At 41.3% G+C, this 17,759-nt stretch overlaps 2 protein-coding genes across 2 annotated transcripts; both read left to right on the forward strand.

Annotated features, from left to right (window-relative positions):
* Positions 1-2,405: 2,405 nt before the first annotated feature.
* LOC134127338 (polycystin-1-like protein 2) lies at positions 2,406-3,061 on the forward strand. Its single transcript, XM_062562017.1, has 3 exons — positions 2,406-2,627; positions 2,707-2,989; positions 3,037-3,061. Exons 1-3 carry the CDS (start codon positions 2,414-2,416, stop codon positions 3,059-3,061), a joined length of 522 nt encoding a protein of 173 aa, XP_062418001.1. The 5' UTR covers positions 2,406-2,413.
* Positions 2,960-17,461, forward strand: LOC119224705 (polycystin-1-like protein 2). The gene is made up of 35 exons (XM_037481939.2): positions 2,960-3,114; positions 3,205-3,332; positions 3,425-3,563; positions 4,216-4,414; positions 4,527-4,638; positions 4,724-4,865; positions 5,552-5,743; positions 6,030-6,172; positions 6,401-6,580; positions 6,682-6,819; positions 7,039-7,185; positions 7,267-7,391; positions 7,476-7,596; positions 7,811-7,939; positions 8,028-8,253; positions 8,425-8,615; positions 8,712-8,942; positions 9,334-9,435; positions 9,520-9,698; positions 9,796-9,942; positions 10,059-10,258; positions 10,479-10,705; positions 10,787-11,006; positions 11,818-12,290; positions 12,412-12,508; positions 12,584-12,724; positions 12,811-12,996; positions 13,682-14,012; positions 14,543-14,676; positions 14,769-14,896; positions 14,980-15,140; positions 15,590-15,800; positions 15,932-16,033; positions 16,120-16,251; positions 17,051-17,461. The coding sequence occupies exons 1-35, from the start codon at positions 3,066-3,068 to the stop codon at positions 17,219-17,221; spliced, it is 5,934 nt and encodes a 1,977-aa protein (XP_037337836.2). The 5' UTR covers positions 2,960-3,065; the 3' UTR covers positions 17,222-17,461.
* Positions 17,462-17,759: the final 298 nt, after the last annotated feature.

Genomic DNA, 17,759 nt, shown 5'->3' on the forward strand with positions numbered 1-17,759 from the left:
TAGACACTGCATGACTAATCTAAGGGATAAATATAGATTTGTGTTGAGTGTACAGCACCAGCCTAAAGTTTGGACCCATTTTCTCATTGGATTCAATGAGAAAATGTGTCCAAACTTTTGAATGGTACGGTATATGTTTTATACAAACAGTATTCTGTATGAATAACAGCCTGTCAATTTCTCTAAAAAACACACAATTTCAACTGTAAGTATTCTTTTTTATGTCTTTTTTATGTCAGAAATTTAGAATATCAGTGCAGCTGCTATCTCGGGGGGCAGCTTGTAGGTCCATTGTGTAGGTCTGTAACATACATTTGTTAGGCTGGCTCCTTTGGATATCTCCCTCATGCAGCAGGTGTTCTTAGAGATATTCTTCATTCATTTGAACTTCTCAATAGGCCTGTTGTCAAGTTGTCTGATTTATAAATGTGTCCTTATGTCCCTCCCGCAGAATAAGTCTTTATCATCCATTCATCCTGTCTCCAGCTCATTTTATTGCTTTGTTGATTTATTACCAAATTGCATTTTAACACAAATAAAAGATAAGGAAAGCGACCCTGTCCTAACATGCAGCGGAATCTAAAATAGAAGTTTGATGTGATTAAATAATGTATTTGTCTTGTCCTTTCACAGGTTCCCTTGCGTGGCTGGAAGGCTCCGATGTCAGCTACAGTAACTGGGCAAACTTGCCAGATTCACAAGCGGCCTGTGGACATATCCTTAGACGATCAGGCTTCCAGTGGGAAGCAGCAGGGAATTGCAACCAGGAGCTCAACTTCATTTGCCAGTTTGGTTTGTACTCGGAAATAAATGGCAAAATAGCATTACAATTATGTTTATTGTGCTCCCTTTATGTAATTCTTGATCATTTTTTGTCAGATTCTGGAAGATCTCTTTCATGTGGTGGCCAAAATGCAACATTGCAATGTGGTTCTGGTGAAGTTATAATCGTGGATGATAGCTTCTATGGTCGAAAAACTATTCATTACTGCAGATCCGAACTCACGGCCTCACCCACGTCCTCACCCACGTCCTCCCAGGAGGAGTGCAGCTGGATCGATGTCATGGATTCTGTTGCAGGTATTATTGATTACATTTGTGATACATCAGGTTACTCTGACAAGATATTTATTTAACTTTTGAATGACGGAGCATTCTTTTTATTTAATGTAAAAGCTATGGGAACATATTTGGCTTTGTTAAAGCTGCTTTGTAAAAAAAGGCCCAGACACCATAATCACCACAATCTACATTTTTGTCTTGCACGAACTTCAGTGCACACAAAAGGATTACACTTCCAGAAAAAAACTTTAGACAAATCCCCTCCTACAAGCTGAATAGATGGACTGTATGGTAAAGATTTATTAACATTCATTCAAATCAGTCTGGAATTATTAATGCTGGAGGAGTTTGTGTAATTATTAAGATAAAGTGGTGTTAAAAATTGGACTCTCACACTATTACTATTACAACAATGTTTTCAAGGCCTCTTGATCAATTATCTTGAATCAAAAGGAAAATCCATTTGTAATGTACTGTTTACATGTCATTCCAGCCCATTGCCACAGTCAGCAGACTTGCCAGGCTCCAGTGGACTTGAGCTCTTTTGGTGAACCATGTCCAGTCCTGGGAAGTTACCTGTCTGTAGAGTACACCTGCAAACATGGTTAGAGTTTACTTCCTCTATACATAGATTTATCCATCTAAAATAATACTCTAAATACTCTAAGTTGAATCAGTTATTCAATATAATATTTACAATATAACCCTTTTTCACCATATTTACGATCAATGTATTTGGTTAATGTTTTAATATCTCACTGCTTTACAGGGTATATGTAATTAACCCTCCAACCATGTTCTGTATGCCCTGCGATCCTCTTTTAATGGCTAAACTACATGTCTTGTTTTTGTACTTTATACAAAAGCTATGTAGCTTCACAGGCTAAACTTGCCACTTAACTTTTAACTCAATTATGTAATTGCATCGCTGGTGTGACAAGCAGAGTGAACATAGATGAACTGTATTGTTGTGTATATATTGTAATAACAGGCGTTAACTCCAGGTTGCGTTGTGCAGAGATAAATTGTTCCGCCTCATTACAATAGAACAAACCTCTCTGAAGCAATGTTTTCCCTTCAGGACTCCACTTGTTGATGAGCAAGCTGGCGGCCATCTTTGATAATGTCACCATCACTGTCAAGTGGCTCCTCAATCCTTTTCAAGGGAACCTCACATGCACACTGAATGCTGGAGATGGCCACATTATTAATCCATACAACCCAGAAGAGTGAGTAGCACTTTGCATTCAACCAGAGAATCAGCTAGGTTCTATTTCATTCACTATTTAAGAAACTGCATTTAAACTTTAATTTGCCTTTAACTTAATTTCACAGGACGGAGAGCAATGTGATGCACAAATTCACCCGTCCCGGTGTTTTCATGGTTGGAGTGGAGTGCACTACCAGTGATTGGCATGTCACAGCTCAGAAGGCCATTACCATTCAGGAGCCCGTTGGAGAGTTCGGGGGCATTAAGTGTTATAGCAGGAATGTGTCAACGGAAGGCACTGAATGCAATGTGCACAGTGGTACACCTGTTCAGATCCAGGTGACGCTACGGGCAGGTATGTGGATCCGACATGAATTACACGCTTCCAATTAGTCAACAAAATGCAGCATGGTTATTTTCTTTCTCCTACAAAGGTACAAATGTTTCCTACACAATTCAGCATAAAGGCTATGTGGTTGCGAACTTGTCGGTGGAGAATGGGAGCACCCCACACAACATGACACTGAGTGGAAGTGCGGCGGAAAAGCTTGGACACGGCTGCCACAACCTGATTCTAGCCGCCTCTAACAATGTCACGGCCCAAGCGGTGTCCGCTGACCTGAAGCTGTGTTTGCTGGAGCCCATTGACGGCCTGCAGGCCTCGGTGGTAGCGAAGGAAGATGTGTGTCCAGACTCTGATCTCATCATCGGTGTTTTGTTGGAGCGGGGAGCCCCCGTGGAGCTGCTCTTCACTCTGACTGGAGCTCGCGGCACAATCTCCGAGGCTAGAGACATGCTCAATGGCAGCTTACAAGCGTATACATTCTCCAGCCCACTTGAAGGTACTTAAGCTGAGCTGTAATCAAATGAAAACAATCACCCATTGTGTAATACATCCGTGTAACGCTCTGTATAATACTCCTTTGGTAAAGGGCCGTTGAAGGTGACGGTACGAGCTGTGAATGCCTTCTCTGCCTCTGAGGTGGACGTGGACTTAGAGAACATACTTCGGTCTTGCCAGAATCAGTCTGAGTTCTCAGCAGATGTGCATGGAAACTCTGTATGCTGAAGATTAGTATCAAACAATGATGATCTCTGAATAAATTGTTTCTTTTTTCTATAACGGCATAATTGCTTTGGTTTCATCTACAGACAGCTAGTTTAAGTATTGACAACTTGAGAATAACTGCTACTCCGGACATGTTGGCTGACTACACCCAGAGTGTCACACTGAGTGTATCTGGAACTGAATCGATGCCCAGCAAAGGACTCGTGTTTGAATGGAAATGTGGTAAGTACCACAATGAATTTACTACTGATCATTTCAAATCGGTTTCTACCAGTAAGAAATCATAGTGATAACAGAGGTGAACACAATTATCAAAAACTCAGACAATCCAAAGCAGTGAAGCTTTATAGGCTCGGCTAACCGGTTTCACAATAGTTGTCTGACTTTGGGTTATTGTCGATACTCCCTGTTTGGTTTCTAGCTGAATGAACAGACATTGCAGGATTTGATTTCTCCATCTGATCACCAATAATGTGAATGATAAGATAACCAATATAATTTGTTCGACCGTAACCTTTGTTTTAGCATTATGGGTTTTCATTTTGGTAAAAAAAAATCATAATTTCATTCTCACAATGATCACACTAATCAGAAACCTGTCGAAAATATCTATTCTCTTCATTATTCTAGTTGCTGTTAGCACACTCCAATTGGCATGTTTTGGTGTCTCAAAACAAAGACAAGTGCTTGCCCAGATTTCTGGATGTGAACGCAAACACAGATCGTATCTATTGGTGATGTTCTGCTGGGTAGCATGTTCTTGTTTTCTTTGTGTTCTATACATGCAATGATATAATTCATGATATTTGTCTCTGCAATGCCCTTATAGTGGCTATACTATATCAAAGCTTTGTTTCTGCTCCTTTCCACACAGAAGGAAACTGCAAATGCAGAAACAAAACAAAGGGTGAAACTCATGTTATCGGGAAGGATTGCCTTCCAGATCCCTTTGATATTTTCGAATACATTCTAACTGTGAGGAGAGCAACCTGGTTTAGGAAATGGGTTGACTTTGCTTCAGCATCAAAGTGCATAATTCTTACACCAAAGGAATTCACAGATGTCACTATAAGGTAAACAGGCATAATATCCAATAAATGTTCAGTATCATTATTGTGTCGTTGTTTTATGAATACTGAAAATGAAATGTATGTAACTACTTTTTTTGGGGGGGGGGGGGGTCAGTTGTGATGACTGTTCTTCAATAAATGTCCACCACCCTGTAAAGCTCAGACTGAGCTGTGTTACAACTTGTCAAGAAGTAGTTTGGTATATTGAGGACCCTAAACCTTTGCCGGTAAGACCGAAACACCAAATTGAATCGATTTGTAAAAGTGGCGTCAATTATTTGTGTGAATTATTAAATGATTTTCCTTTCCCAGGATGACCTTAAAAAATGTCACTCCAAAGAAGGAAGGAGTCCACTAATTGAGAGGCAGGATGGCAACACTGAGTATGTTGTTCATAGCCAACATCTGAAAGTTTCCAGGGATATATCTCACAACATCAGTGTAATAGCTTATGGTGCGTTTTCATCCCATGGTCGTAATGTTCTTTTCAGCAATGCATCATTTTTTATTAAATATAGATGAAATGGGCACTCCGCCTAAATTAAGAGTCTGGAGTTGCTGCATTGAAAATGAATGGTTGAAGGATTCTTTTGGACCCACAAAATGTTTATTTTTATGCCTAAACAAGCTTAATTCTAAGATAAGATGAGCCACAACCTGATGCTCTGCAGGTCAAAAGTGTGTGGCGAGCAGGAACATGTCCACCCCTCCCCTCTCAAACACTGGCATTTCAGTGTCAATCAGGTGGTGGAGTCACTTTCTCCCTCTGTGCCCAGCAGGGTCATTGTTACCTAAAAACACCCCTTAAAAACACCAATGAAGATGATAGACAGACTTTAATATTTGTATCTTGGTCTCCAAGCCACTGCATGATACAGTACACAATTGCTTGCCCTACAATAAACATGCGCGCAGAGAATATAGATTGCATATATACTCATGCATAAACATGGTTATATACACATGTCGACAATAGTTACAAATAATAAAACCAGGCGCAGATAATGAATAGTACGGGTAACAATCCATTTATTTTGCTCAAACTGAAATAAATAATATGTTCATACATGTATATACCTCTATAAAAATCTACCAGACAAAAAAAATCTATTTGTAAAAATATTTGTTCTTCTTTTACAGGGAAGAATACGCCAGGTTTTGCCAAGTACACCCTTCCAATACCAGGCCCTGAGCCTACTGAGCCAGACAACCTGCCCCCCTCATGCAGCATCTCTCCACCGTCAGGAACCGTCCTCGAGCCTTTTGACATCACCTGCAAATCAAGCTCTTTCTGCTCTACAGGCTGTTCTTACTGCTTCAAAACAGACACAGGTGGGAAAGTGAGCTCTCAAATGCATAAGAGTGAACAACTTGTGTTGTGATTTGCACATTCACAGTTTTGGGAATTTTTAAAAAGAAATGTAATTTACACATTTTCTAACCTGGTAATTGAGCTCTCAAAATTGTTATAAAACAAATGTAGATTGGGTTTGATTACCTTTGACACTGCCCTTTCGATTATATTTATTTTAAAAGAGTGCCTGTTGTTAACATCAAAGCTTAAGGCATTTATTAATAGTATTAGTATGTCTTTTTTATTGTTTATTTTGTTTTGAAGGAAAACATCTGCGCTGCAGTAAGGCAAAAGAAGTGAAATCTGTCTTCCTGCCCCTGGGAGATAAGAACAACAACTACACTTTGTTAGTCGTGGTGACTGTTACAAACAAACATGAGAAAACCAGCACTACTGTCTCCACTCAGGTTTGTCTTCTGTATTTGTGTATCTTGAGAGGCAGAATGTTCAAGCAGTTATTGCAGATGGGAAAAGCCTCCTGAAGCAACTCCTCTACTTTTTAGAGCTCTGTATTTCTGACTGGACGGATGTAATGAGAAGTGTTGATTGAGGGGATGATCAATGTCAAGGCAGATCATTAGAGAAACATCTCAAAGTCTCTGAATCATTCAGAGTGACTGTTTCTGTCCCTCAAGGTACGAACAAGCAGCACAAGTACATCCGTGGAGGCTCTCTCATCTGCAGTGGAGGACGGTGTAGGTCAGTTAGAGCAGCAGGGTCTTCTCTCCTGCGAGGCACTCGGACAAATCTTTTCTTCAGTTTCTGATTTGTTAAATACAGACGACGGCCAAGATCAGAAGGATGCAAGGACAACGGTAACAGAATATGTACAAATTGTAGCGACGTGCTCTGATGTTTGTTGTATTGTGGGTGGGTGTAATGCATCACGGTGGTTCAGCCCTTCGTCCTCTTACAGCTCAGAAAGCAAATGCTGACGAAAATGACCAGAGTTCTGCTGGACTCACCCAGCAACACAACTCAGGAGGTCCAAGTGACAGCCAGAGCTCTGGCCGGACTCACCCAGCGCCCAGACGAGCTCAGTCCCGCTGCTCAAGTACAGTAGATATTTTTTTATTTGGAAACTTAGGACAATGCAGTACAAATAGCCCTTTGTTTTAGTATTTTAAGAGAAGCCTTTGGTCTTAATTGAGAAGAAAATATAATTTTTTGACAATTCTTTTAATAAAATGTGGATACATCTTCATCAGCTCTTTTGAAAGTTGGACACAGATCAACTGTAATGTTTTCTGTTTATTTGATATATTCTCTCCAGGAGGAAGCGGGTTCCTTGCTGGTAGACCTCAGCTCCTCCCTCAACACAATCAGTGGTAATCAAGACGATGGAGAGGACGGAGAAGTTGTGCAAGCTGCTACACCAATACTTGAAGCAGCCAGTAATATTTTGAATGTTTCCTCAAATGTAAGAACAAAAATATCACAGATATTGCAAAACATCTGTCTTTTCAGATATATAATATATCATATAATATATTTTCCTCAGAAAAAAGTCTCAGATTTTCTTCTTACTGGGATAAGCAATATTCAAAGTGCTTTGCTGAATAATAGAAAGCTGAATGGAGACCCTGCCATCATTGATTCTGGTCAGATCAGTGTGTATGTCAACAGGTAAGAGATAATTGATCTTGTCTAGAGATTGTACTTGAGAAAAAAATAGTGTTTACTGAAAGGCACTGATTGTGCTTCATGCAGAGTGTCTCCAGAAAACATGCAAATGCAGGATATAAATCTCCAGAAGAACAGCACCTCCAGATTTTCCTTCCCTGCACTGCCTGCTCATATTCTCTCTCCAGAGGAGCCAGTTGATGTCAGAGTAAGTGTAGCGAGCAGCAAAGATGTTCTTTTACACAAGAATACAACTTAAAATCTTACAAATTGCAAGTATTGACCCAACAGAAAAATACTGTCTTTAAAAAGTCGAGGTTATTGCCAAATCTGATTATGTCCACTTCTTTTGAAGTCATCTGAGTCACAGTTTTACACAATTTGATTTGAACATGAAGCAACATACGTTCCCCTCGTTCTAGATGATGAGTTTTGTGAAGAACCCGTACTCTTGGAAAGAAGAAAACATCACTGGAACTGTAGGATCCGTCTCTCTAACCAGAATGAACGGATCTGTCATTTCTGTACAGAACTTACCTGACGAGATACAGGTGATCTTTCTTTTAGAGGTGGTTTTATTACATTCCCTTCGACAACCTCTGTCCATTGTTCAGTCTTGTGTGTTTTCTGGGTTTTTAGATTTTCCTACCAAGGCTTGATATTGGGGAGGAGAACGGCACGGTCCTGGACCTGGCTAATTTCAGCACTTTAATAATTAATGTTCCCTCGCCGGATGTAACAGTGGTTCTGAAAATGGAGCCATCTGAAGACATCTCATTCATGCTGTTCCTGGGATGTAAAGATTATCCAAATGATGAGAATTATTTAGCTAAGACTCAGATGCCTCTACAGAACGCCAAAGGGGGTAAAATTCAAATTACCAGACTTATTCTTTGTAGATTTTCAAATATGACTAAAAGTTACATTTAAATTAATATTTATGGTTATGGAGAGAATTTGCCTGATCCATGTGTGTAAGCCTTCATTTATGTGTGCATTCTATGACAATATCTACAATTCTACAATTCTAACACAGAAGGGAAATACACCTGGGTCCTGAGTCCCAAAGACAGAACAGGAGAAGTAGGAGAGCACTACCTTGTGATCAAGCCCATTGTTGAGCCAGGCATCAAAGCCATGAATGCCACTGTCACTGTCATTTCCATCGCCACCCAGTGCAAATACTGGAATGAAAATGAGTCTTCTTGGAGCGAGGATGGCTGCAGGGTACGTTTAACGAACCGGATTCACACTCACATTGTATGTTACGTGAATGAAAGCCTTAAAAATGAGTTGACTGGGTGGTTTTTCTTATTTCTTCAGGTCGGCCCGCTCACCACACCTCTCGTCACACACTGCCTCTGTAACCACCTGACTTTCTTTGGTAGCTCCTTCTTTGTCATGCCGAACTTGGTTGACGTGTCACGGACTGCAGAACTGTTCGCTACGTTCACTAACAATCCGGTGGTGGTGTGTTTTGTGGGGGCCATCTTTGCTGCGTATCTCGTGGTGGTAGTATGGGCACGCAGAAAAGACATCCAGGACTCAGCCAAGGTGATTTTCATTAGAGAGTTTCACATCTTTATAGTGTTGATTTGAACTGCCAAGTCCGATTCAGATGTTTTAGCTCAAACAAACAAATTCTGTGAGCTCATTTTTTTACATTAAACCTTCTTCTAGAAGCTCTTCTTTACGAGGGATCATCAGCTACATTTAAAAACAAATGAAGTTAAAACAATTCACTCATAAGATATTATTCAGATAAAAATAACCTGCCGACCCTCCACAAAATGCACTCACAAAAAATGCTCCACATTCAAGCAGTTTATAATTGCAATGCCTTTCATTGCTTCAATGATCTTATATCTGAGTCACAGTTGTGTAACCTTTACCCTATGTCATTAAAATGACCAATTATGAAATGTGTCCGGGCATTCACTTTTAGGTCAAGATAACAGTGCTGGAGGATAATGACCCATTGGCTGAGTATCACTATATGCTGAATGTCAGCACAGGTCATCGACATGGTGCATCCACCTCCTCCCAGGTCAGTAATGTCTGATGCTTCTTTTGGAGATCTATGATGCTGACAGCTGTCCATCTTCATTGGTGTTTTTTGGGGTGTTTTTAGGTAACAATAACCCTGCTGGGCACAGAGGGAGAAAGTGAGCCCCACCACCTGATTGACACTGAGAAGCCAGTGTTTGAGAGGGGAGGGGTGGACATGTTCCTGCTCACCACGCACTTCTCTCTTGGAGACCTGCAGAGCATCAGGCTGTGGCACGACAACTCGGGAGCACACCCTGCATGGTACGGGTAAAAGGGAAAGACATTGTGACACCAAAGAAGATAAAATCTTAAAGTTGAACTATCAGCACACAAGATAATTATTGAATTTTACATGCAGGTACGTCAACAAAGTAATGGTGCAGGATCTGGAGAGTGGTCAGAAATGGCACTTCCTTTGTAATTCCTGGCTGGCTGTAGATGTAGGAGAGTGTGCTCTTGACCAGGTCTTCCCAGTAGCCACAGAGATGGACTTGAAGAGGTTTAGGTAAGACCGGTCATGGATCTGGAAAAAACGTATTATCGAGGAATCTGACCTGTCTGTGATTCATTAATTCTCCTCAAACCAAAATCCCTTCCTTTCCTCAATACTTTTTTTTCAAGTAACCTGTTCTTCATGAAGACAGCCAAGGATTTCAGGGACGGCCACATCTGGTTCTCTGTGATTAGTCGCCCTCCCTGTAGCACTTTCACTCGAGTGCAGCGTGTGTCCTGTTGTTTTTCCCTGTTGCTTTGCACCATGCTCACAAGCATCATGTTTTGGGGAATCCCAACGGACCCTTCGGAGCAAACCATGGACCTAGGTAGGTAACATATCATAAAGCTCGCCTCATATAGTCATAGAAAATATGTCATTGCTCCTTGTCTTCAGCACTAAACTGACCCCTTAAACATGATGCACACACAAAAATATCTTGTTCAAGTTTTTTGATGGAGAATAGCTTGGAGAGCCTTGCTGAATGAATAGAAGAGTATCCAAATCATCCATTTCAACTTGATTTAAAGGAATATTTTTCTTCGCAGGTCACATCGAGTTCACCTGGCAACAAGTTGTCATTGGAGTACAAAGTTCAATCATCATGTTTCCTATCAATCTCCTGATCGTGAGTATCTTCAGAAACGCACGACCTCGAGAGAAGGGCACCAAAACGGAAACGCCTAAACAAGGAAAAACTGGTCGAGTTTCTCCCTCTCAAACGTCTTCCCCTCAGAAAGCATTGAAGGACATCACACCAGACACTGTGATCAAGGTGAGTTCACAGATATCCATTTCTGTGATTTGAAGGTGATAGCTTTGCACCTCTAAAGTGCATGTTGTGTGTCTCCTTTAGGACATAAAGAGGATTGCTCAGTCCCTCTCTAAGGCAATGAAGAGTCCGCTCCCTCAGCTCGAGCTCCGGCCTGGTCACCAGTCTGACATCAACACTCTGTTGTCTCTGGTGGAGGATATCATCAGACAGCAGAACCGTGCGGCTGGAGACTTCTACACTGAAGCCTCCAAGAGGGACCCCTCGATGATTCTCAGTTTACAAGCTGTTAATCTAGAACAAGGTACAAAAAAACAGTGTTCATGCTGCTCTGATATCATTGTTGGGTAATCCATTTGGAGAACTATACGGTTGTTGCTTTTTAAATACCTTGGCAATAAATTGATACGGTGACTATTAAAAACAATTGGAAGTTTGGTGATGTGGTGGTTAGCACTGTCACCTCACAGCAAGAAGGTCCTGGGTTCGACTCCACCCAGCGGCCTTTCTGTGTGCATTCTGCATGTTCTCCCCGTGTCTGCATGCCTCCTCTCCGGCTTCCTCCCACAGTCTAAAGACGTGCGCTGGGGATGAGGTTGATTGGTAAACTCTAAATTGCCCGTAGGTGTGTGGATGTGAGTGTAAATGGTTGTTTGTCTCTGTGAGGGCCCTGTGATTGGCTAGCGATCAATCCAGGGTGTACCCCGTCTCTCGCCCGAAGTTGGCAGGGATTGACTCCGCCCCCCCCCCCCCCCCCCCCTCCTCCCATACCCCCCGCGACCCTGTATGAAGAAAAAGCAGTTTTAACACATTGTATTTCATATACAAATCATAATGGAGCCAGGAGAGTTTGCTTAACAGCTTCAAGCAAATGCTGGTGATACTTATTGACTTGTGATTGACTCATATAATGTTGGTGATGTAGTTGGTGACATTTTCAGTGGTCCAAATAAAGGATCAACTATCGCCTACCTCTCATTTGCATACTGGCATACAAATAAATAATAGTCCTGATGGATGAAAAATAATGTTTTTTTTCTATGAAAACATTATGATTCTTGATTGAGAAATATTTGCATCATCCTCATTTCTAAAGATAAATTCATTTTTTTCAGAAATCAGCGGGTTAGGGAGCCCTGAGAAAACGTCAGATGGAGTTCAGAAGAAGAGCAGCAACAGCCGTTACCTGTACAAGCAGCTGCGTCATGTTGAGAAGGAGCTTGGATTGCTGGGACTATCTCGTTTTCCAAACCCAGACAGCTACAACCGAGCCATGCAGCAGGTTAAAGGAATGAAAGGTCTTCTGGAGTGCCGCCTCCACGCGCCCAGCCTGGAGGGAGACGAGCTGGACCGCAGCCCCAGTCCAGGAGAGAGCGTCAAGGAAGTCTCCACCAAGAAGGGCTGTCGAGGCGGGCTGCCCTGGTGGTCTGTGTTTGTTGGTTGGATACTGGTGATCGCAACCAGCGCAGTGTCCGGTTATTTCACAATGATGTATGGGCTGACTTATGGGAAGGACCGCTCCATAAACTGGCTTATCTCCATGATGATCTCCTTCTTTGAGAGTCTCTTCATCACCCAACCACTCAAGGTGACAAACACGGGCATTCTGGGTTGTCTATGTACCTCCCAGTGCTTAGACACATACTGACTGCATTCGTCATACAATGATCAGTATAAGGACCTCTTTTATTGACGTTCTTCTCTAACAGGTTCTTGGTTTCGCTGCTTTCTTCGCACTCGTTCTAAAAAAAGTTGACCAAGAGGAGTACGGCGAGCCCCAGATAGATGAGAGTCTAAGGACCACAGGTATGGCTTTTCTACTTTAGCTGCATTGTTTCATGTGGAAAAACAAAACATATTTCGACAATATCCCTTTCTCAGATGATCCCGATACAGTGCGTGCCGCAAGAAGAGACAGCACATGCAGTTTCTATCAACCACCACCTCGCACTGACATCGAGAAGCTAAGGAACAACATGGTTAAAGAACAGAAGGTCTTTGCACTAATAAGGGAGATCCTTGGTAGGAGAACCACATCCAGACATCCACACATGAAGCAGTGTAATCCGTCTTCAGACGCTAATGGGGGATGTTTGTGTGTGATGCAGTTTACATGGGATTTATGTGGATGTTGCTCCTGGTGGCGTACGGTCAGAGGGACCCCAACGCTTACTTTCTGACAAAACACATTCGGCAGAGCTTCAGCAGAGGGATCTCTGACAGTATGAGTATTCAGGAAATGTTCAAATGGGCAAACACGACTCTGCTGAGCAACCTATTTGGAGAGCACCCAGGTCAGTATGTTGGGATATCATTAACTGATGCACACAACTGATATGCATGACTGCATGAAATATTAGTGTCAGTCAACAGAAAAGACAAAAGAAACAACAGCTGTCATCATTTGTATAATATCTACTTTTTGTTTATTTTGCCTTTCTGCGCTGTAGCTTAAACTGGTCCTCGTATTGTAAGGCTTTTTGTATTTGTATATTGTGATTTTGTCCAAGTAACTTATATTCCTCTCTATGGCACTATACATTGGTTCTGACAATACATCATAAACAATTGTGATGATTATAATATATATTCAAGGGTATTTGAGTGTTTCACATTTAAATGTTCGACTGTATGTGAAGACTGACTGATATTATTTTTTCTCTTAAAAAGTATTATATGATAGATATTATGTAAATTTATAGTGCCTGAAATTCTACCCCTTCTTTTTTTAATGTAAAATGAAGTACTTTTTACTACTTTAATAGGTATAATATATGATTTGTACACTTTATTCATGCAGTAAAGCATAAAATGCGTTCAAAGATTTCCTGTGGTTAACCGCCAGAGTAAAAAAGTCTTTGTATGGTTGAAAATATACAAATAGTTGTGATTAAGACTCTATTTAGTTGTTTGACACATGATTTATCTACTACATGTTTTCTTGCTGTTAAGAGTTTATTACCTGACAATCCTTCACAGGATTCATCACAGATGGAAACTCCAAACTGGTGGGTAATGCTCGCCTTCGCCAGGTGAGGGTGCATCAAAATTCCTGCCACGTGGCTCCCTCCATGCAGCAGCCAGAGCGGGACTGTCACGCTCCATACTCGTGGGAGTTGGAAGACATGGGCTCCTACGGTCCAGGCTGGAGTCGCTCTGACGGTGACAACACCTCGCTGAACCTAAGAAGCCTCTGGAAGTACCAGTCCCAGCATCAACTGAGGGCCATCCCAGTGTGGGGCAGCGTGAAGCTGTACAGAGGAGGAGGGTTTGTGGTGGATTTAGGGCCCGATTTAATTCATTCCAGCAGGTAGGCATGATAATAGAGATACTAAGTGAAATGATGAGTCTAATACTGATTAGCTGATTGATATGAGAATATGAATGTCAAACATGTGTAGGTTGCAGTCCCTAAAGGGTGCAGTGTGTAGCTGCAGATTATTACTATCAGAAGAGGTTTCCATTTTACGTGATTATACACTAAAGAAAACATACGCATAAATGCTTCATTCAATTTCCGCTAACAGAGCCCCTGAATTGCTGCACACTAATCCTTTAATTTATGGAATTAAACTTTCCTGATATATTTTCTACAAAATGATAATCAAACAAAGATCATTGTTAATTGCAGCCTTATATAATGGAGAGGTGACAAAAGCATCTCTTATTGTGGATTGATTGTAAATTCCGATTTGCATAAAACTACATCTTTAAATAAAAAAAACGTAATTCAAATCAAATGAATGTAGCAATGACAAAATTGTACCACACAGTTGGCCTCTGTATAAAAACAATATTTTAATGACATTAATCAATTCTATCATGTCGTTCTCTTTGTAGATCCCTTCAGTACCTTTATGACAACACCTGGTTTGATGTGTACACCCAAGCTGTCTTTGTAGAATTCACTGTGTACAACGCCAACGTCAACCTCTTCTGTATTGTCACTCTCATGCTGGAGACCACAGCCATAGGTAAGTAGTCCACGTTGAGCCCTTGTGTGGGAGCTGCACAGAAGCTTTAACCGTTCTAAGAAGCACGTTGTCTGTTGCCTTCTTCCATCCAGGAGCTTTCCAGTTCCGCAGTGAGCTTCAGAGTGTGCGTCTTTACCAGTCCACTGGAGGCCTTCACGTCTTTGTGATGGCCTCTGAGGTTGTTTACTTCCTCTTCATCATCTATTACATGTTTGTCCAGGTATTCATTGTTTGTACCTCAAATTTACGACCATCACTGCTGGTAGTAGCACCTTCTCACACAGACGCCTCTCCTCCTGATAGGGGAAGCTGCTGAAGCAGCAGAGATGGGCTTATTTCAGGAGCAAGGTGAACCTGCTGGAGCTGGCAATTATCCTCCTCAGCTGGAGTGCGCTATCTGTGTTCATCAAGAGGACTTTACTTGGGGAGCGGGACATGGAGTATTACCAAGACAACAAAGACCAGTCAGCAATAAGAATAACTCTACCCACAAAAGTTCATATACATGGTTTTATCTTGACATTGATCAAATCAACAACCTTTGCTAATTTTCTGAGAATATTTGTATTTCCTTTTTTGGATTGTAAGTCACTTTTGTGACAAACTTCTGTTTCTCTTTAATAATGGCACTAATTCACCCATTAAGATCTGACCATTGTTCAGTACAGAATGTATGTGAGATACATTATTGAGTTGTTTACAAACCCAAGTATATATTGTGTAAGTGGTGGCTAATCAAAGCTGAAATTTGGTCAGACAAAGTAGGACACATTACAAGGTGTCTAAATTATTAATATAAAATTATATATACACTTCCACTCAATAAATACGCAACCATTACTCGGTAAATCATAATATCCGTTCAAAACCTTATTCAACATATTTTAATGCAAGACTCATGTTCTGTCTCCAGATACGCAAGTTTCCATGAGACAGCCAAGGCCGATGCAGTGCTGGGGTATCTGATAGCTTTCCTGGTGCTATTGGCTACAATCAAACTGTGGCGCCTGCTGAGACTGAACCCTAAGCTGCACATGATCACCGCCACGCTGCAGCGAGCTTGGTCTGATATCTCAGGCTTCCTGGTGGTCATGACCATCATGTTCCTGGCCTATTCCATCGCTGTGAGCAGCTTCCCACAGTCCAACATCAGCATGCTACTGGAGTCACTGCATTTCTTCACGTTTTATCATTTTTTATTTCTTTTAAATGGTGGTTATTACATTAACACAGGCCCTAACTTTCAATTTTTCAGTCCAACCTGATGTATGGGTGGAAGCTATACTCCTATCGTACTCTGCTGAATGCTGCACAGACCATGGTTAGCCTGCAGCTCGGCATTTTTAACTATGAAGAGGTTAGTGTGCGGCTGTTATGAATGTACCACGGTGTATTATGGCTGCTGAGCTTTCTTCAGTGCATGTCTTCCAACTGATCCCTCAGGTTCTGAATTACAATCCAGTGCTTGGAGCTTTCCTCATCGGTTCGTGCATCGTGTTTATGACCTTCGTGGTGCTGAACCTCTTCATCTCTGTCATTCTGGTGGCTTTCAGTCAAGAGCAGATCCATCACAAGGTAACTCACCCGTGCTAGTTTTGAAAGTTCTTATCGTTAACATGTTGTAGAAGAAGTGCCATCTTTCCATTACTGATAACTAGGGCTGTGAAATTTAATGCGTTAATCTATGGAATTAATGTGTCTCAGATGAATGCAATAAAATATTTGAACACAGTTAACGCAACGAAGCCTGAGGCCGTAGTTGAAGATGGAGAGAGATTTTTGCATTGCGACTAAGACAACTGTGCAGAGGAATTGCTCTTCTGTGTCAAAGAGAAGGTTGCAAACGGACCACTTTACACACTGGTAGGCTAAGCTAGCTGCTAGGCTTATTCACATTCAAACTTTTATTTCAGACTCAATGTCCAGATAGTACAAAATTATATCTGGACTAAGCTAGCTACGATGAGGCTACTTCCATCTCTGCGTGGCACACAGTCTGCAGAGGACCACCACGTGTCTCTAAAAGACAGTGGAAACATTCTGGCTAAATGTGGGGAGATTGTTGGCACTTCAAACAGAGCCGTGAAATGATGGAGAGTTAAGAGCAAAGTGCACAAGGACAGCAGGAAGAGTCGCTAGTTCAACATGTTCCACCCGGTGGAATTCTGCCTCCAAGATGATCACATGAGTGCAGTTTTGTGTTAAATAAAATACGATTAAACAACAGTGTCAAAAATACGAGCTTTCTAAAGTGAATACTCGTTACTTATACGATTTATTCTTATAAATGAAAATGGGGGTTCAATTAGTTATTTTTTTATCTATTAACAGCCCTACTGACAATTTGAGTTATGCACATTTATCCCTGTTACAGCCGTCAGAAGAGGATGAGATCGTAGACCTGATGCTGATGAAACTCTTCAGCTTGTTTGGAGTCAAATGTAAGAAACAAGCTGGTGACTGCACAACTGAGAGGCCAGTTGGTTCATCTGCTCCATACAAGGGACCCTCAGCGGTTTCTTCTGGGAGTATTTGTGATGGTTGACATGCTCTCACTGACTCCAAGTTTTTGCCTTTTTTGCTTAGTGACTGAATTGCAATGAATTGTCTTTTCAAGTCTGTAAATGATTAGCATTTGTCTCTTTTGCTGCACGAATGTCACTCTTGTAGGAGAATCTTGAAACGTAGGAAACAAAGACGATCCCTACGTTATGCACTGAAGCACTGCATTTAGGCTACTGTGTATATGTAAAGCAAATAAATAAAAGATATTCATGGTTACTACTGAGAAAAATGTATTTGTATGAATATGACTCGTTCACAATATTGTAGTAGGGTAAGCATGGAATTAATAAAAATAACTATGGCATATTTAATTCAGTGTGTCATGCACAATACGAAGAAGGGGAATCATTATTAGTATTATTATTATAAGGCATTCTGTGGCGCAATACATGAGCATCAATATTGTGTGTGTGCTGTGTGACAGAAACCCGTATAAAGTTTGAACGGATTCCAACCAAACCATGGATTTTTCATTACGCACGAACAGGCCCTCCGTCGTTTACACGTATTGCGTCATC

The sequence above is a fragment of the Pungitius pungitius genome, chromosome 4 (genome assembly GCF_949316345.1).
Source record: "Pungitius pungitius chromosome 4, fPunPun2.1, whole genome shotgun sequence".
NCBI classification, from domain to species: Eukaryota; Metazoa; Chordata; class Actinopteri; order Perciformes; family Gasterosteidae; genus Pungitius; species Pungitius pungitius.